The 20,973-nt window shown below is 39.6% G+C and overlaps 1 protein-coding gene across 3 annotated transcripts in view; it reads left to right on the plus strand.

Moving 5' to 3' along the window:
• Positions 1-20,973, plus strand: part of CSNK2A1 (casein kinase 2 alpha 1) — a 55,108-nt gene that overhangs the window by 28,424 nt on the left and 5,711 nt on the right. For all 3 annotated transcript variants that reach the window (XM_003134359.5, XM_005672820.3, XM_021078192.1), the window contains 10 exons: positions 632-841; positions 3,128-3,239; positions 8,415-8,516; positions 9,031-9,081; positions 10,736-10,795; positions 12,189-12,272; positions 16,569-16,679; positions 17,755-17,856; positions 19,027-19,127; positions 20,398-20,546. In XM_003134359.5, the coding sequence (XP_003134407.1) occupies positions 741-841; positions 3,128-3,239; positions 8,415-8,516; positions 9,031-9,081; positions 10,736-10,795; positions 12,189-12,272; positions 16,569-16,679; positions 17,755-17,856; positions 19,027-19,127; positions 20,398-20,546 (973 nt within the window). In that variant the 5' untranslated portion in view covers positions 632-740. The remainder of the gene's footprint in view (positions 1-631; positions 842-3,127; positions 3,240-8,414; positions 8,517-9,030; positions 9,082-10,735; positions 10,796-12,188; positions 12,273-16,568; positions 16,680-17,754; positions 17,857-19,026; positions 19,128-20,397; positions 20,547-20,973) is intronic.

Raw genomic sequence — 20,973 nt, forward strand, 5'->3', positions numbered from 1 at the left:
GACATGATAAAGGAGACTTAGTTTAACAATTTGGTAGAAAGCATATTTCTAAAATTTCACCTGCTTTTCCTCTGTGTCAAATTTTGCATTATTTCAGCCAATATATATTACCAGTTTTTATTAAGCTTACTCATATTAAATAAATCAGAAGGAAATTACTGATCTCTTTTTCAGTGAAATCAAGTGTATGTTTCAAATGGTGATCACCAGTCTACTGATTTATTACATAAGGTTACCCAAATAATAAAATGACATTAAACTTTGATGTATGGGAACAAGTCTTTATTCCATTCCTGGTTTTATCAAATATTAAAATCAGACTTGAGGGGTTTTGTGCTCTTCACTATAAAGAACATCCAGACTTTAGGTTAGATGAGGAGGTCACAGGCTGCTTTGTAGAATAGAATTAAGGCCCGTTTATGTTTATGTATGTTTCTAGGGGGTTTGGTGGTGTGTGTTTGTTTTTTATTCTTTCCCCATGTTCTAGGAGGCACAGTTGGGATATATTCATTAGTTAACGGTAGGAGAGCCAAGGGGTATATTTGAAGCCATTATTGTAGAATGATTTTCTTTACTTCTCATATGCTTTTTTAAAGTGGCTTCTTGGCCTTTGTGTGTTTTGTTTCTGCAGTCTGAAGAAAACAGGTCTGAAACAAGGTTTTACCTCCAGCTGCCTCTTAACACGGTGACTGCCAGATCTCCAAACATCAAGTCCAGCTTTGTCCGCCAACCTGTCTGACATGTCGGGACCCGTGCCAAGCAGGGCCAGAGTTTACACAGATGTTAATACGCACAGACCCCGAGAGTACTGGGATTACGAGTCACATGTGGTGGAATGGGGGTAATAATTTCCATTTATTTCACTGTACTCACCCAAAGGGCTGACTCTTGTGGATTTGTTGAGTGATTTATGTCAGGAAGCCTCTCTGACTGTGCATTTATAAACTTCAAGATCGAACCCAATTTTTGTTTTCTTCTACAACAAAGAAGCAAGGTGTTGCTTTGGCAAATTAAGTTTTGATGGGTTTACCATTTAAAAATCATTTCAATCTCTTCTTTCCTCTGATATATATATTCTGTGTATAAAGCTTGCTCAACTAAGAGCTTTGCAGTTAGGTGAAAATTAATATTTGAAAGACTTTGAAAATACCAGGCTCTTATATAAAGTAATTTTGAGGTCAGAGAATGTTGTCCCATGATGATAGTGAAGGATGATGCAGTTCTCCAGAAAGGTGTCCTCTTTCTGATGAAAAGCAAAATTAAATTCTTAAAACATTTGCTCTTATCATGAGGCTAGCCCTGTGTAACATGGAATTCAGCACATATTCCATCCTGAACAGTTGCAGTCTGCCTGAACAGCTGTGTTTGCCCTCCTAATTCTCTGTGCAGTCTCATTTGGACGTTTTGTATTTTTTGTCCCACCATTATATGTATTTAACTAATCTGGTGACACCTTAACATTCAAGTGCAAGAGAGAGCAAAAAAAGAAAAACCCCCCAAAAAGATAGCAATTGAAAAACTCATAAAGCTGCAGCTCCCATAAACTACATTTTATGTCAGACCACATGTGATGTTCATAGACTAAGTGGTTAAAGATAGTCTCCAAAAATTGTCAGTATATTTTAATCCTGGTTGGGCCATGATTCTTAACAGTAAGTATCCTGCCTCTGTGTGCTTCAAAAATACTATTAAGAGGGAGTTCTCTTGTGGCACAATGGGTTAAGGATCCAGCATTGTCATTGCAGCAGCTTGGGTCACTGCTGTGATGTGGGTTCAACCCCTGGCTTGGGAACTTCCATATGTCAGGGGCATGGCCAAAAAAAAAAAAAAAAAATCAAGAACCATGGAATAAGGCCAATAAGTAATCATTATTGATAATCTAACAGTCTTCTTCCTCTTCACACGTTTTATGTGTGAATACCTGAGTTTTACTATTCCACTCTCTTCAAATTAAGTGATTAGGTGATGCTAACAAGCCTTTTGGGATTTTGTCATGGTGCTATTTGCTTACTGACATTTGTTTTCTATGCCTTCTCCTGGCAAGAGAACTCAGAACCAAGAGCTTCTTTCCCTAAGTCTGCCGTGATTATTACATTGTCCATTGTCCTTAGTACCTTTTGTCTTCTCTGTTCATTCACTTTATTTCTTTTTTGTCTTTTTCTGGGGCTGCACCCACAGCATATGGAGGTTCCCAGGCTAGGGGTCTAATCGGAGGTGTAGCTGCTGTCCTACACCACAGCCAGCAGCAGTGCCGGATCCTTAACCCACTGAGCGAGGCCAGGGATCGAACCTGAAACCTCATGGTTCCTAGTCGGATTTGTTAACCACTGAGCCACAACAGGAACTCCTGTTCATTCACTTTCTTTGTAGCTGCTTAAGGAAAATGAATGGCTGATTTTTATATGTTGGATTTTCCAGCAGGAGTAAATAGTATTTAGGCCTTATTGAAGAGACTATGTTTGTCTTTCTTTAGAGTAATCTCCTGAGTTGTAAGGAGAGACAGGGAGAAAATGTTGGCATTTTCCTTATTCTTTTTCTCCTGCAGTGTTGCATAGTAGTCTTGAAATGTGGGTAAAAGTAGAGCAGGGGGCACCTAACTGTGGTCTGTGATCTATAGTGTGGTTTACAAACTCCCATCACATGGATTGTCCTCAGAGCCTTGGAGGGCAAGAAGGAAGTTAAACCCATATGTCTGAAAAAGCCACTTATCTGCAAAGTGACCCACTTAAAATCAGCTGCTCCCAAAGTGTGGCTGAATTGAAATATTTTTACAGCATGTATTGACATTCTGCTAGATGCCAACACCAGGACAGGAATATGTAAAAATTATTTTCCAAGGGAAAGCTGTCTGTTGTTGGAAAGAAATGTACATAACAAACCCCCACACAGGTTAGCTGTGTGTAATGTGCCAACAGAGATAACATTTTGGAATTTTTTTAATTCTAGGATTTGGCACACACATTTTTAATTGGCCAAAGTTTTTAAAAATACAAAGAAACTAATTTGGAAATTATTTGAAATACCTCTTATTTCTTTTACTCTGCTGGTTATAGTTTTATAAGTTGAATTAGTGCTTAATAATTTGAATTTTTAAAGTCATTGTCACTTTGAATCATTTTGTTCGCAGAAATCAAGATGACTACCAGCTGGTTCGAAAATTAGGCCGGGGTAAATACAGTGAAGTATTTGAAGCCATCAACATCACAAATAATGAAAAAGTTGTTGTTAAAATTCTCAAGGTAAGTACAAGAGAGAGATTATAATTTCAGAAGTTTTGGGGTTTAGATTTTTTTTTTATGTAATAGTGATACCTTTTTTAAAGTAGCATTTGAAAGAGTTTTTGAAGTGCTTTATCACTTTATTGTTCCTCTGAAATCGATAGCAGAGATTATTTTTATTTGACAGATCAGGAAACTAAAGCAAGAGAAGTGATTTGACCCCAGTCATACAGCTGGATTGTTGTTATTATTATTTTTTTTTTTTGTCTTTTTGCTATTTCTTGAACCGCTCCCGTGGCGTATGGAGGTTCCCAGGCTAGGGGTCAAATCAGAGCTGTAGCCACCGGCCTACACCAGAGCCACAGCAACGCGGGATCCGAGCCGCGTCTGCAACCTACACCACAGCTCACGGCAACACCGGATCCTTAACCCACTGAGCAAGGGCAGGGACCGAACCCGCAACCTCATGGTTCCTAGTTGGATTCGTTAACCACTGCGCCACGACGGGAACTCCTGGATTGTTATTATAAGCAGAGGAAGGGAGTAAGGATTCAGTCTTCTCTCTCCTAGGTCTTGCCTAACACTGATTTCCTATTTCATATGTTTTAGTTATGTTTCATGCTTTTGTTTTCAATATATTGTTACTTCTACTGTTGTAAGGATGAGGAGTCACAAATGTAGGTTTTTAGAGGGCAGACAGATGACACTAGAAGATGTGAGTGATAAGAACTACAGCAAGTGCTCCAAGTCCAGTGTGGCTGATTCTGTTTTGCAAAAAGAAACTAGATATTTATTCTTGTATACTAATTCCCCTGGTTTTTAAATGTTAGCTCAAGAGTTTTTCTAAAATACTGTACAGGCCAGATTTGGCCAGTGGGCTACTGGTTTGCAAATTGTGATTTAATCATACTGTACTGTGTATGTCATATACCAGGAATGTAGTTCTTTGCCATAGGAACTTTTCCGTATTTGACACAAGAAGCAGAGGGTCCCAGATGTTCTCAATTTATAGAACCCATATTGCCTCAGTAACTTTCGTAGTGCCTCCAAGCCAAAAGAAATATTAAGTAGTGAAGTCCAAATAACTTTTTTAAAAGGTATTTGTATTTTAATGTGGTAGCCATTTTTTAAATTATGCAAATAAATTATAAGAAAAAAGTAGTTTTATTTTTATGTAATCATAATTAATTACTATTCAGATAAGCATACACGGTAGTTACTTCACAGCTTCTTAAATGTTGGAATCAGACTGGACACGAGCAGCCTCATTTCCTGTTGCATATTAAATTTTGCACAGTACTTGCTTTTTTTGTCAAAGTACCTGCTGAAAACCTAGCTTCATAAAAATATGCCATCAAAAGGAATGTAGAGTAATCTAATATTGAAACTACAGGCTACTTCAAGCTGGTAGTGTACTCAGTGACTGTCAGATAGCAAATACTAATTGGTATTTCCTGCAAAAATTAAAAATCCCATGGAGCCTTTGAATTTGCTGGGGTGTTTTGGCCATACCTTTTGGGAACCAAAGAGTTTAAGTACTTATATCTTATCCTGTGTAGAAAGAGAACTAGGCTGGAAATCAGGATGTTTTGGATTCTAATCCAAACTTTTAAAATAATTAGCCATACAAAGAAAAAAAAAAAGGAGTTCCCGTCGTGGCGCAGTGGTTAACGAATCTGACTAGGAACCATGAGGTTACAGGTTCGGTCCCTGCCCTTGCTCAGTGGGTTAACGATCCGACGTTGCGGTGAGCTGTGATGTAGGTTGCAGACGCGGCTCGGATTCCATGTTGCTGTGGCTCTGGTGTAGGCCAGTGGCCACAGCTGCAATTAGACCCCTAGCCTGGGAACCTCCATATGCCGTGGGAGTGGCCCAAAGAAATAGCAAAAAGACAAAAAAATAAAATAAAATGAAATAATTAGCCATGATAGTCCTTTTAACTTCTGTAAGACATGTTGGCTCATCTGTGAAGATGAAATAGTCTTACTTTGCCTATCTTTCTCAGAACTCTTAGGATCAAATATAAAATTGTATATAGAAATAAACTGGAAACTAAAGTTCTGTATAATTATAAATGATTTTCCTATGGAAAAGTATATGGTAGAATGAGGTGGCATATTATTTAGAGTCATATGAAAGGCACAAACAGTAAGTCCTACAGTTCAGAAGAGAGTGGTGGCTGGGCAAAGCTCCCTGGAGCTGTTTTCAGGCCCTGACTGGGGAAGAGGGTGTGGATCGTTTGCATGGGAGTGTGAAAGGGAAACATGGTCTAGAATATACAAGAAAAGAGGAAGAAATAATAATAAATGAGAGAAACATTTCATATGGAAGCTGTCATATGACTGTACATGGGAGGTAAACTTGGAAAGGGAGAATAAATTTTTTTTTTTTTAAATGTCTTTTTGCCTTTTCTTGAACCGCTCCCTCGGCATATGGAGGTTCCCAGGCTAGGGGTCTAATCAGAGCCGTAGCCACTGGCCTATGCCAGAGCCACAGCAACATGGGATCCAAGCCTTGTCTGCAGCCTACACCATAGCTCACGGCAACGCTGGATCTTTAACCCACTGAGCAAGGGCAGGGATCGAACCTGCAACCTCGTGGTTCCTAGTTGGATTCGTTAACCACTGCGCCACGACGGGAGCTCCAGGAGAATAAATTGATGATGGCCTAGAAAAGATAAATCTCCGCATTTCCTTCCAGTCTTAAAAAATATGATTTTCATCTCTTCTGGGTTGTTGGGAGCCATTGGTGGTCTTGAGTGAAGGGTGGTGTGGAAAGTTTATGGGTTTTTTTGTTTTTTTCAGCTCAGTCTTTTTTCCTAATTGTACTATATATGTTACTGTAACTATGTAGCTAGACGGTACAGTTATGAATGAAGTTCATTCCTAACTATATTTAAATCTCCCCTTATTTATTAAGACAAAATTTGCATTGATCACATTAAATTAGGGTTTAAGAATAGCTTTTTGCCATTGTCCAGCAGTTGGGAGATAGTGATTTAGTAGAAAACAGGAGAGAGATTGATGGAATAGTTCTTGGAGGATAGAAACATTTCCTAGATAATCTAGCAGATCAGAAAGATCTGATAGTTGAAGCAAAAAGAAAACTTATGATCAGCTTGTCTCCCAGCCAATGCACTGAGTTTTAATAGAAGCAAAGCTGAGGCCATGGATTGAATTAAATGTGGAATACACTATTAGTAAAAACAGCTTCCATTTATTGAATGTCTGCTCTGTACTGGGCCCTGTTCTAGCTGTGATATTTATATCACAATTCTGTAAGGCAAGTGTAAAGTTTAGAAACACTTAAGTACTTTTTCCAAGCTGCACAGCTATAAAGCCAGGTTCTAAGGATGGTCCATTTAGGACTTAAGATATGGTTAAGATTCTACAGGTATTGTTTGCTTGTTCCTAGATCATCAACCTGGGAAGTTTCTAAAAATAAATTTCCAGCTGCATTCTCAGAGTTCTGATTTGGCAGGTCTATAATCTATATATCGAAAAACCCAGGTTGATCATTAAAATTTAGTAAACAGTAGTCTTGTTAATGAAGAGATAAATACTTACAACAGTTAAGAAGAGGGTGCAGCGTGTCAGTAGTCTGAGGTGACCAATACCATAGGAAAGACTTGCATGGTCCACTGTAGCAGACACAGGTCATGTATGGCTATTGAGAGCATTTGAAATGTGAAATGTGGCTGATCCAAATTGAGATACTCTATAAGGATAAAATAAAGCAGGTTCAAAGGCTTAGAACAAAAAGAAACATAAAATTGCTCATTAGTAATTGTTATGTTGATTTATATGTTGATAAGATTTTTGGATATATTTTTGCTAACTAAAATTTATTATTAAAATTAATTTTCAGAGTTTGCTAGTGAAACAGCAGGTTAAGAATCTGGTGTTGTCACTGCTGTGACTCGGGTCACTTCTGTAGTGTGGGTTCAATCCCAGGCCCAGGAACTTCCCACTGTGAAAAAACGAAAAAAATAAAATTAAATGAATTTTTTATCTGTTTCTTTATACTTTTTAAATGTGGATGCTAGAATATGCAAAGTACACATGTGGCTTGTATTATATTTCTTTTTTAAATTTTCCACTATTTAAAAAGAAAGAGGCTGGAGTTCCTGTTGTGGCGCAGTGGTTAACGAATCTGACTAGGAACCATGAGGTTGCAGGTTCGATCCCTGCCCTTGCTCAGTGGGTTGAGGATCCAGCGTTGCCATGAGCTATGGTGTAGGTTGCAGAAGAGGCTCAGATCCCATGTTGCTGTGGCTCTGGTGTAGGCCAGTGGCTACGGCTCTGATTAGACCCCTAGCCTGGGAACCTCCATATGCCATGGGAGCGGCCCAAGAAATGGCAAAAAAAAAGACCAAAAAATTAAAAGAAAAAAGAAAAAGAAAGAGGTACATTTGGACCAAAGCCCTTCTCAGAAAAATCAAAAGGGTTTCAATACCAGAACAGATGTGGAAATGATGGCTGAAAACAAAGAAATAATGAAAAATATATCGGTTATATAAGTCTAGGCAGATACTATGTGTTATGTCTTAGCCATATTCACAGGTCTTTTCAGATACCTCATTTGATTCTTGCAATAATATGATGAGATAGGTACTCTTATTGATCATTTCACCTGTAATAAAAGGTTTAGAGAGGCTATATAACTTGCCCATATGCACACAGCTAACAGGTAATGAAAGTAGGATTCGCATTAGGCAGTCTGATTCCCAAGACCACATTCAACCCAGAAGGTTATACTGTACAGAAATGGTTTGGCCATCTTTGCTGTTGCTCCTGGTTTCCTTCACTTCTGTGGGGGTATTTATACGATTTAGAGGACAGGGTGGAAAGAGCCCCATGTTTCATCTTAATTAATGAAAAGATTTTTCAAGGTACACCCTTTACATTCCTAGTTTGTGTGGTTTTTTAAAGTTAACATAGTGGGACTGATGATTAGAATTAAATGCTAATTTACGGAGTTTTATTTAGTCTATGGAGTGGAATTCTTTTTGTTTCAATTCAGTATTTGCTAAGTACCTGCGGAGTACCTGGACAGGGCTAGGAGAAGGGGATTCAGAGATGAGTCTGACACATTTCCTTCCTTCAAGGAGCTCCTAAGTAAGCTGTTTATTTATTACATTACCTGTTAAAATATCCTGAAATAATGTATTTTAATGATACGCTTTTACCCTTTCAGCCAGTAAAGAAGAAGAAAATTAAGCGTGAAATAAAGATTTTGGAGAATTTGCGAGGCGGTCCTAACATCATCACACTGGCAGACATTGTAAAAGACCCTGTGGTGAGTATAGTAGGCGCTTGTAGGGCCCACCAGGGCTGATGTGGTGTTTGACCCTGAGCACATCTGGCCTCTTTCTGTTCCTCCCTCTACCGTTAAGTCCTGCTTTAAAAGTGCTTAATCAGTTATACCATTTAACTAGTTTGGGTCTTTCTTTCAAAGAGACCTCCACCCACAGACTATTTCTTATTCTTCTAGGCTAAGAGACTGATAGCACTGGAAACTGAAATGTGTTAATCCATTTTGCAAACTCAGGTCCGATGCCGATGGGCGATGGGCGCATTGTCGGGCTGCCTAGAGCCTGGTGAGACTTCAGCTCCATGTCTTCTGTTTGAAATCCATCCCCAAAATGACCTAAGTGTGGTGGTGATCAGAGTGGGGAGGGCTTGTAGCAATAGAGGGTTTCCTACTACTGAAGCGAGGACTGCCAAATTCACCACGTAGCGTCCGCAAACATTGTGCCCACTAAAGCTGCCAGGGCTATTGCTAATGTGAGTTTTCTTTTTCTTTCCCCTAGTCACGAACTCCCGCCTTGGTTTTTGAACACGTAAACAACACAGACTTCAAGGTATAATGTATAAGCAACCATTTCAAGCTGTTTTTAGATCATATAGAGAATCTTTTAGGGATATTACTGTTAGAAGAGCTTCTTTCTAACTTGCTTAAAAAGCACTTCTCATCCTTACAGGGCTAAATTTAAAGATGGACATACTCTTGTACAAGCAGTGTCCACTTTCCACATCTTGGTATTTTGCCCTTTAATTTGTTTAGTGCCCTCTCTTAGTGCCACAGGTGTGGCATATGAAAGTTCCCAGGCTAGGTGTCAAATTGGACTATTACCACTAGCCTATACCACAGCAGCCCAAACCATATCTGCCACCTACACTGCAGCTTGAGGCAATGCCAGATCCTTTAGTCCACTGAGCGAGGCAAGGGATCAAACCCACATCCTCCCATAGATATTTATATTAACTGGGTTCTTAACCTGCTGAGCCACAGTGGGAACTCCTGCTTAGTGCTCTTTTTAATAACCAATGTTTACTTCTCAGCACCTCTACCAGTTATTTGACAGTTTCTACTAATGTTAAACTTAATGAAAGCAACAGCTCATGTTCAGTCAGAATCTGGTCTTAGGGCATCTCTCTTTAAAAAAAAAAAAAAGGCAAAGTTCAAGAAGGAATGTACTGTGTATGTGAAAGGAAGAACAGCTTGCTTGTACCCTAGGGTTCCTGAGAAACTTGGGCTCTAAGAAGCTTAAAAAGAGATGGGTGGGGAATGGTGCGGTAAATTCTGCTAAAACAAACCTCTGCAGCAGATAGCTCTGACTTCCAGCCAGTTTCAAACATGTTCTCAATACTAGTACAACAGAAGAATGTGGGCACTGTCATGGGTTTTAACTTGTAAAAGTATTTGACTTGCCTTTGCGCCAGTCTAGTAGCAAGAATGTTTAGATATCAGTAAATGGGTGAGTTCTTTTGCTGAGAAAAGGAAAAAAGTAAGAATTGTTTTACAGTCAGAGTAACTTTAAGGAAAATGTCAGAGGACATCACTGACCATTTGATGACATGTACTTTTTTTTTTTCCATTTGGGAAACTGGAAATGATGCATGACAGATGTTCAAAGTTTACTTTCAAATTGGGACAAGAATAGGTTCTGTTAAATTGGCTCAACAAGATTTAGCTATAAGCTGTCTGTAGGTCCACTGATGATCTGCAGAACCTGTAACTGTGGAGGCCAAAGATGGGTTAATTCCCTACTAAGAAGGCTATGACCTTGCCCAAATGCCTTTTACGAGAAAATTTGGAGATAAATGAAAAACAAACTAGATTGCAAATGTGTATCAGTGCATGTTGCATGTATAAAATTGATATGTTCCCAAAAGTGGATTATAGCTTCAGAGATACGAGTTTAAGTAATTCTTTACTTTTGCACATAAAGACCCAAAGTATCTTTTTAAAGTTAGTGAGTTCCCTGGTGGCCTAGCAGATAAGGACTCTGTTGTCACTGCTGTGGCTTAGGCTCAGTTCCTGGCCTGGTAACTTCCTCGTGCTGAGCCCAAAAAAAATTAATGTTAAATTGGAGAAGAGACTGGTAAGCAGACAGATCTTGGAATAATGGTAAATGAACCAAGTCTTGATTCGAGTTACTACAAATGAGATTGAGAAAATGCCTTCTTACCAGTACTGTTTCATGGCTTAAATATTATATTTGTCTTTAACAGCAATTGTACCAGACGTTAACAGACTATGATATTCGATTTTACATGTATGAGATTCTAAAGGTAAGGGAACCTTGTATACTAAATATCTTTAGATTAATCTCCCTTTTGTTAAATAATCCAGATGACTGTGGAAAAGCCAGTGGATTGACTTTGTAAACTACATTGTGGGGGTCTCTCTATAGAAATATTTAATAAATAGCACCAGAACTCTGTTGATATAAGGGTTATGGAATGGGGTCTAATAAGAATATGATTGATAATGCTCTGGAAAGGGTATTTAGAAGAGAACTGGGATTCCTTAGCAAATATATGTAACTTCTCTCTTGCTCTTATGAAAGTTACAGTTAAATTGTCAAAACGTGTAAAAATAAGTTTACTTTATTTCACTTTAAAATTGAAGAAGTAAAACAGTAAACTTTAACTCAGGCTGTTTTCCTAAGGATTATGTAAATCTCTGCTTAGAGATTACTGATTTAGAATGAACTTTGGTTTCTAAAGTGGAATCGCCAAATATCTTGCATCCAGTAGTCGCAAGACCAGCTTTATAGATGAAATCACTAAGAGTTGCCTAAAATATATTACAAAATCAGAGTTGGTATAAAGCCTGAACCTGAGAAGTACCCTGAAGAGACTATGCCAGCAGAAATATTTGGTCTTTCCATTGGCTCATGCAGTCTTAGGGCAAGCAGGACCTCACAAAGTTAAGGATGTGTTTGCCTAACTTTGGAAACCATAGGAACCCAAGTTGCCCTTCAGGAAGGACAAGAACCCAGCTAATGACATCGCTGGCTTAAAGACTTAGATTAGCAAAACCAGGGGAGTTGATGTCATAAATCAGGAGCTAGAAAACTTCTTTACAGGGACAAACAGTAAAATTTTTGGCTTTGTGGGCCATGGGGTCTTTCTCACACTACTCAGCTCTGCCATTATAGCATGAAAACAGCCATAGGCAGCATGCAAACAAATAGATAATGGCTGTGTTCCAATAAAACATCCACAAAAACAAACTCAGGCCATGTTTGGCCCATGGGTCATTTTTTTGCCAAGCTCTCTTGTAGACTCTTAGGTGCTAAAGAATTATTCTTTGAATAAGAGGTTGATAGAAGTTTTCCTCTTTTGAGGAGGCTGTGTTTGTGAAAATAATCCAGGCTTTAGGTATAGGGGAGAAATTAGAAATAATGCAATTGTTGTATGGTTTGAAACTTTTTTTTAAACAAAAAAGGATGTTGAAACAACTGTGCAAGAATAGAACTTGGAGTTTAGAGGGCACTGGGTTTGCTTGACCATGGGACCTTGAACAAGACTTTGGAAAATACCTATGGAAGTGATTGTCCTAACTTTGACTCTTAGGAGTGTTGTGAAACTAGAAGGAAAACTATGGAGGAAAAAGTAAAGGTTAAAAAAATGACTCTCACCTGAGCTAACTCTTTCTTCTTGCCTGTTCCTCCCACAGGCCCTGGATTATTGTCACAGTATGGGGATTATGCACAGAGATGTGAAGCCCCATAATGTTATGATTGATCATGAGCACAGAAAGGTAAAGTGATAGATAAGTTCTCTTTACCCCTTTTTTTTTTTTTTTTTTTTAGGGCGGCATTCATGGCATATGAAAGTTCCTAGGCTAGGGGTCGAATTGAAGCTACAGCTGCCAGCCTACATACACCACAGCAGCACAGCATCCGAGCCATGTCTGCAACCTACATCACAGCTCACAGCAACACCAGATCCCCGAACCACTGAGCAAGGCCAGGAATTGAATCCACATCCTTATGGATATTAGTTTTATTTGTTTCCACTGCTCCACAGTGGGAACTCCAGTTTCCTTTATTTCTTTATGTATTTTTTTCCTGTGATAAGAACTCTTAGGATTTATTCTCTTAGCAACTTTCATATATAACATGCAGCAGTGTTAATTATATTGATCATATTGTACATTACTTATTAACTCAATGAGTTTTATTATATTTATAGTTGTACAACCATCATCACAACCCAGTTGTACAACATTTCCATCCCAAACCTCCAGCCCATCCCCCCAGCCTGTCTCCTTTGGTAAACATAAGTTTTTCAAAGTCTGTGAGTCCGTTTCTGTTCTGCAAAGAAGTTCATTGTATCCTTTGTTTAGATTCCACATATAAGTGATAGCATATGACATTGGTGTCTCACTGTCTGACTAACTTCACTTAGCATGATAATTTCTAGGTCCATCCATGTTGCTGCAAATGCCATTATTTCATTCTTTTTTATGGTTGAGTAACATTCCATTGTGCATTTATACCACATGTTCTTTATTCACTCCTCTGTCAATGGACATTTAGGTTGCTTCAGTGTATTGGTTATTGTATATAGTGCTGCAGTGGACATTGGGGTACATGTATCTTTTCGAATCTTGGTTTTCTCTGGATAGGTGCCCAGGAGTGGGATTGGTGCTGGATCAGATGGTAATTAACTGCTTTTAGTTCTCTGAGGAATCTCCATACTGTTTTCTATAGTGGTTGCACCAATGGATAAGTTTTAGTTATGAACATGATGGAGTTAACAGCCCATCTTTAACATTTTATCCCTAGCTTCTGTCATAGTTCTTGGTACCTATTAGGCACTCGATAAGTATTTGGTGAATGAACGAATTGACAAATCAGAAGGTTTAAAACATTATTCTTTCAGAGTTTCCTCAGTGGATTAAGGATCTGGCACTGTCACCGCTGTGGCTCTGGTTACTGTGGCACAGGTTTAATCCCTAGCCTGGCAACTTCTCCATGCTGCCCAAAAAAAAAAAGTCATTCATTTATATTCCTAAGAATATTATCAAAAATAAAATAGATTAGTATAGTGGATAAAACAGTTTTGGGCAGGGGGCCTAAGGGCTTTAGTCTTATTTACTGAAAAACTTTTTTTTTCTTACCTATACAGTGGGTATATAAGTAACAGTATTTGTCCTGAATGCCACTAGATTTTTGTGAGAATAAGTGTGTATAGTTGTGAAATGGATCAGATCTTTAGAAAAACGCTGCTTACTAGCAGATATCATGAGGCCTCTGAGCTCTACAACTACCTATAATGAAAGCCTCACTATAACATTTCTGGGGGGTTTTTTGTTTGTTTGGGGGGAGGTTGTGTGGGGTGTGGGTTTTGTTGTTTGTTTGTTTGTTTTTTGTCCTTTTGGGGCCGCACCCGTGACATAGGGAGATTGCCAGGCTAGGGGTCTAATCAGAGCTGTTGCTGCTGGCATACACCACAGCCATAGCCACAGCAACGCCAGATCTGAGCCGCGTCTACAACCTACACCACAGTTCACGGCAATGCCAGATCCTTAACCCACTGAGCGAGGCCAAGGATCTAACCCGCAACCTCATGGTTCCTAGTCAGATTCGTTTCCACTGCGCCACGACAGGAACTCCCATTTAAGGTGAACCAGGCCCACCTCTTGCATGCAGTGATGGCTCTCTATTGTAGGCTTTGGGGATATAGGTCATTTGTTCATTCAATTAGTATTTTTTTAAACGTACACTATGTAATGGGTATTGTTCTAGAAGATGGGGGTATATGCATGAGACAAAAATAAACAAAAATTCTTGTCCAGAGGAGCTTGCATTTGGGGGCGACTGATAGGATAGAACTTTAAAAGTGATGTAGAAGAAAAATAAAACAGGAATATGGAGTATCAGAGGGTGTTACAGTTTTAAACAGGGTGGTAGAAGGTTTTTTTAGGAAGTTAGAGAACACGTGAGAGGAATCAGCCATGCAGTCTCAGAAAGATACAGCAGGTTCAAAAGCCCTCAGACAAGAGTGTGCCTAGCTTATTGGAACGGCACACATATAGAGCTGGAATAGAATGAACATGGGGAATCAGGGAAGGAAATGAAATCAGGGAGCTAAATAGTATAGTTTTTTGTAGGGTTTGAGCAGAAAGTAAGTTCTCACTTGCATATTTAAAAGTTCACTGGGAGTTCCTCTTGTGGCTCAGTGGTAACGAACTGGACTAGTATCCATGAGGATGCAGGTTCGATCCCTGGCCTCAGTGGGTTAGGGATCTGGCATTGCCTCAAGCTGCAGCACAGGTCTCGGATGTAGCTCAGATCCCGCTCCTAGCCTGGGAACCTCCATGTGTCACAAGTGTGGCCCTAAAAAGGAAAAGGTGGGGGGGAATCATTCTGGTTCCTATGTGGAGAATTGGGGGCAAGAGTGAGAGGCAGACCAATTAAGAGAAGTAGCTGTTGGAGTAAACAGGTATTAGTGATGGCATGGACCAGGTCAATGGCAGTGAACATGTTGATATGATCAGAATATGGTAGAGCTATCAGGATTTGTTGACAAGTTACATATGGACTAGAAAGGAGGCAAGAGTCCAGGGTGAAAATTTTTTGACCTAAATAACAGGATAAGTGGAATTACCTTTAAGATAACAAATGGGGAGGAGTCTGTGAGAGAAACAGATTTTGTAGGGAATAAATTCAGTTTTGAAATGTCTGTTAGGTGATGGCTGGTAAGCAGCAGGGGCTAGATAAGAGAGTTTAGGTGGGAAAAGGTAAGATACTGGGTATGAAGCCACGAGACCAGAAATAGTCATCTGGGGGAGTTCCCGTAGTGGCGCAGCAGAAACGAATCCGACTAGGAACCATGAGGTTTTGGGTTCGATCCCTGGCCTCACTCAGTGGGTTAAGGATCCACCGTTGCTGTACGCTGTGGTATAGGTCACAGACATGGCTTGGATCCTGAGTTGCTGTGGCTGTGGTATAGGCTGGCGGCTACAGCTCCGATTGAACCCCTAGCCTGGGAACCTCCATATGCCACGGGTGCAGCCCTTAAAATACAAAAAAAGAAAAAGAAAAAGTCGTCTGGAAATACTTACTGATGAGATAGGAGGCTCGGATACGGCTCTGGAGCACTGATATTAAAAAGTTGAAGAGGAGTTCTTCTGTGGCACAGTGGGTTAAGGATCCAGTGTTGTCACTGCAGTGGCTTGGGTCACCACTGTGGCACAGGTTCGATCCCTAGTCTGGGAACTTACTGTATTTCCCTTTGTTTACTAAAAGAAGACACTAATTAACAGTGAACTTTTGGAGATGGAGCTAGGGCAGTTAGGCATTACTCAGGCCCTGCTGCTCACACTTTAAATCTTGGTCATGATTTGCACAAAGAGCAAATTAGGTTGCCTCTTGTCCTTGTTACTGCTGTTTCCACTTTCAGGATACATTTTTGGTAAGAGCTATTTTGTGTGGCTTTTTTTCTTCATTCACTCAACAAATTTTTTAAATTTTCTTCTCTGTATTGTGTATTACACTGCATTCTAAAAATTAACAAAAGTGAATAAAACAGCCCCTACCCTCAAGGAGCTTATAGTCCATATTGAAAAAGAAAGGTAGAAAACAAATATACAACAAAGAGTTGTGGATTCTGTTAAATTTATCTGAGGTTGAGGGCAGGACTGACGACAATGGTTGGTTCAGTGGTTTGTTCAATGGTTTGTATAATTAGAAAAGACTTCATTGAATAGGCTTTCTTAACTCAAAAGATGAGATGTTCACCACAGTAGGAGTCTAGATTGAATAGTGGAGACATTCTAGTCAGATGAGCAGTTAAGAAATTTGCAGATGCACAGAATGAGATTGTTATCTTTCAGGATCTATAAGTCTCACTGGAGCAAAGGAACCTGGGAGAGAACTCAGTATGTCAGACTCTAAGGAGTTTGATTTTCATCCTAAAATGGCAATAGGTAGTCTTCAACAGAGAGTGAAATGGCTGGTGTTTTTAAGAGAGTATTTTAATGGCAGTTGGTGGGGGGGACGTAACTTGAAACATAAAATCATTCATTGTTATCTTTTTTTTCTTTCAGCTCCGGCTAATAGACTGGGGTTTGGCTGAGTTTTACCATCCCGGCCAAGAATATAACGTCCGAGTTGCTTCCCGATATTTCAAAGGTCCTGAGCTACTTGTAGACTATCAGGTAAGAAGGGCAGATAAAATCTTGGTCCTGTGTTTATTTTGCACATAATTTGCCAAAAAAAAAAAACCCAAAAATGTCTTTTTACACTTTTGAGTAGTCCATTTGTGCACATCCATGACTGTCTCTTTTATATAAATGTAAAATATGAATCACTTTAGTTCACCTGCTATCACCTACATTTATATTGTCATGTCAGTAGAATATGAATAGAGCTGCATTTGATCCTAACTGAAGAGAAAGTACACCAAAGACACTTTTTCTAATCAGAAATTCCAGAGCTGGTTTGAGCATTGTAAGCTAGATTTAACCAACCTTGAGTAAACGTCTCTTCTTAAGGAGATGTTCCTTCTATCAAAAAAGAAAAAAAGCACTCTCATAGAAACAAAATCTTCAGGAGTACCTTTCATGCCCCAGTCCTCCCAGGTGTTTAGGTTCAAGCTCTGTCCTAGAAGTTGTTTTTCTGGGGTCTTGAAGATATAATCCTGAGTTCAGAAAACATTTTATACCTAAAAAATTCCTAAAATTAAAGATTAAATTCTTAGAGTTCCCGTCGTGGCTCAGTGGTTAACGAATCCTACTAGGAACCATGAGGTTGCAGGTTCGATCCCTGGCCTTGCTTAGTGGGTTAAGGATCCGGCATTGCTGTGAGCTATGGAGTAGGTTGCAGAATCGGCTCGGATCCCGCGTTGCTGTGGCTTTGGCGTAGGCTGGCGGCTACAGCTCTAATTAGACCCCTAGCCTGGGAAACCTCCATATGCCACAGGAGCGGCCCAAGAAATGGCAAAAAAAAAAAAAATTAAAGATTAAATTCTGAAACATTCATGCAATAAAATAATGATACTCATTAACATAGGTTTCCATAGCCTAACAATTGGGGTGAAAAAAGTGTTTTAAAATTGTATGTATGCACAGATTGTTTTAAAGCAGGGATAGTGGGGAATTCAAAAAAAGACTGAAAAAAAGTACATGAAGATGTTATTGGTATTTAGACTTCTAGTCAATGGAGTGATTTTTTTTTCATCTTTAAAAAAGAGCATTTTTTTCATGTGTGATGACAACATTTTCTTTAATGCAGATGTACGATTATAGTTTGGATATGTGGAGCTTGGGTTGTATGTTGGCAAGTATGATCTTCCGGAAGGAGCCATTTTTCCATGGACATGACAATTATGACCAGGTGATATATGTTGTTCCTATTAGGAAATGTACTGGTCTAACCTAGCAATGGCCAGTTCGGCTTATCCATTAGAAATTGCAGTGTATCTTACTAAAATATAGATGCCCAGCCCCCTCCTGAGAGCTATATCGAATCTCCAAGAGTGTGGACCCTATAATAATTTTCAGTTCATGGCTTGTTCAGCCAATCCAACATTGATTCATAGATTGATGTTTTAGGAACTATTGGTTTAGCTTTTTGAAATTAGAGTTTTCCCCCTCATCTTTAATTTGCATTGCTGTTTAACTGTGAGATATGCTTGTAAGATATTTTATAAAATATGTAAAAGAATTATAGTTTAAAATAGCAGATGTTATCTTAGAATCTCCTGTTGTGAGTTTCCGTTAGGGTTAGGAATGTTTTCTCCAGCATGTTAGTTTATATGTGATCCTTTTGTCTACAACTGATTGAGTTGATGTTTGTCAGTAGAAACATAAATGGTATTTTTTATTCTGGCCATACTTCTTCCCCTTGAGATTGAGGGACCATTTCATTCAAAAAAACCTGGAGTGGTGCTAGGGCCTTGTGGCTCTTACTGTTGCCTTGTTTGAATGCAATGACCATTTTTCATATGAGTTGAAGAATACCACCTGAATTCAGTTAAAATCAGCAACTCTTTTATCAGGTGCCATGCAGGATTGAGGAGTATGGAAAAAAAGAAGAAAGAATAATCCCTCTTCTCAAAAAGTTCTTCATAGTCTATCTACTAAGGGAACCCAGTGTATAAGAGAGTCAGTTACAGTCATAAATGTCAGATTGGAAGTATAGACAGGGTACAAAAGGCAGTTGTAGTGAGAGTGAGTAGTCTGAGTACATGGGGAGCTTCCCAAAAGAAGTAACATCTTCAGCTGGGTTGTGGGGTGGGGTTGGGGAATAAGACTTCACCAGGGGAAAGGAACCAGATTATATAGTGGTTTGCTTTTTCTGTTTGATAGCTTCACGTTAGTAATAACAGGAAATTTTATGTGGGAATCCATTCATGTTGTAGAAAGAATTTTGAGGTAAACTGAGTGTAACATTCATAGCTATAGCAACGATGGTCCCTTTCTTTAATTCAGTTATGGTTAATTGTTGATTTAATCATGTAATTTGTTCTTGGTTGGTTTTTTTTTTGTCTTTCTTCAATCCTAGCTGGTGAGGATAGCCAAGGTTCTGGGGACAGAAGATTTATATGACTATATTGACAAATACAACATTGAATTAGATCCACGTTTCAATGATATCTTGGGCAGGTAAGTCATAAAACAAAATTATGCATCTTTGCCTTAAGCACTTTGGGTGTAAACTGACCTTTGGATTCTCAAAATAGGTACATTCTCTTTGCCAACACTGCTATAGGATGCTGCCTAGGCAGGCATATGATAAAAAAACAGTGGATTGAATGGCCATTTTCCAAGATTCACTTACAGGAGTCTCAGTGTAGAGGTTATGGTCAGAGGAATCCTGGCTGTAGATTCTAGAAGGGTTACAGCTGAGTCAGAAATCAAAATTTCTTGATTTAACTGCCTCTCTAAATGACAAAACCCCTCTCTGAGAAAAAGAAATTGTAATAAAAAGTGCATGCTTCAAGACTGATATGCAAGCAACAGACTCTAAAAATAATGACTAAACACAGTAGTAATTCATTCACCACTCAACATGAACGGGTGGACTTTTTCTTTTCTTTCTTTTTTTTTTTTCCTTTTTCAGCCACACCCACAGCATATGGAAGTTCTGGGCAGGGATCAAACCTCCGCCTCAGCAGCGACCCAAGCCGCCACAGACAACGCCAGATCCTTAACACACTGTGCCACAGTGGAAACTGCCGGGGTGAACTTCCTTGATACAAAAACTTTTGCTGGTCAAGTGGCAGAGATGCCAGGAATGTTGGGGGTGGAGGGAGGCCTGGTTAGCCCAGTTACCTGACCCTCCTTGCTGTGCAGGAGCATTCAGTCCTATAAAGCAACCTCAATTCTATTTCTTAAAATTATGAGGATCCAGATTTTTCTTTAGAGCAGCACTGCTGTTTCCAGTCTCTCCAGTTAGTTGTGTGTTGTCTCCAGTGGCAGAGTGGTAGACTAGGCTCTTGTGGGTGGGGTTTTTTTTATTTTTTACTCCCTCCCTTCCTTCCTTTTTTTTTTTTTTTAAGGCCGCACCTTCGTCACATGGAAGTCCCCAGGCTAGGGATCAAATCCGAGCTGCATACGCCGAAGCCACACCAATGCTGGATCCAAGCTTCACTTGTGACCTACACCAAGCTTGCGGCAGCACTGGATCCTTAACCCACTGATCGAGGCTAGGGATTGAACCTGCATCCTCATGAATACTAGTTGGGTTCTTAACCTACTGAGTCATAACAGGAACTCCTCCAGTCTCTTGAGTTTTTATCTCTTTTCAATTGGCTGGTCCTAGCCACTAAGGAAAGTGTAGGAGTGAACTGTTGAGCTTAGTCCATACAGTCATACAGTGTACACAGTGAACTGCCCCTTGGTCCATATCTCATTCCCCCTTTTGACTCTGCAGACACTCCCGTAAGCGATGGGAACGCTTTGTCCACAGTGAAAACCAGCACCTTGTCAGCCCTGAGGCTTTGGATTTCTTGGACAAGCTGCTACGATATGACCACCAGTCACGGCTCACTGCAAGAGAGGCTATGGAGCACCCCTATTTCTGTGAGTTAAAACTGTTCAGTCCACAGACCCTGCACAGGCCTGCCCTCCAGACTGTGCGGGGTAGGGGAGAATATATGCTGTGAAAAAAGCTGTGTGTCAGGAGCCCTACAGAACAGAACTGGAATTCCAACCTTCCTTACTTAGCTTGTTGCAAAAGGTACTTCACCTGCAATGATTTCTTCAAAGGGGACAGTTAAGGCAACTGTCTTGCAGAATTGTTGGGAGGAGCCTTGTCTAACAGAGTACCTGACACATGTTTACTCCTAAATAAACTGCTTTTCTTACTGTGTGGGTGACACTTCTCTATGGCTAGTCTGGAGTTGTTGGATTAGAATATACAGCCCTGTATCTATCCTGTCTCTTAATCATTCATTGGAGAGAGCCAGAGAGGCTTAAAAATCTTATATGAACACCTTGACCTGGGTTT

Source organism: Sus scrofa, chromosome 17, assembly GCF_000003025.6.
Source record: "Sus scrofa isolate TJ Tabasco breed Duroc chromosome 17, Sscrofa11.1, whole genome shotgun sequence".
NCBI classification, from domain to species: Eukaryota; Metazoa; Chordata; class Mammalia; order Artiodactyla; family Suidae; genus Sus; species Sus scrofa.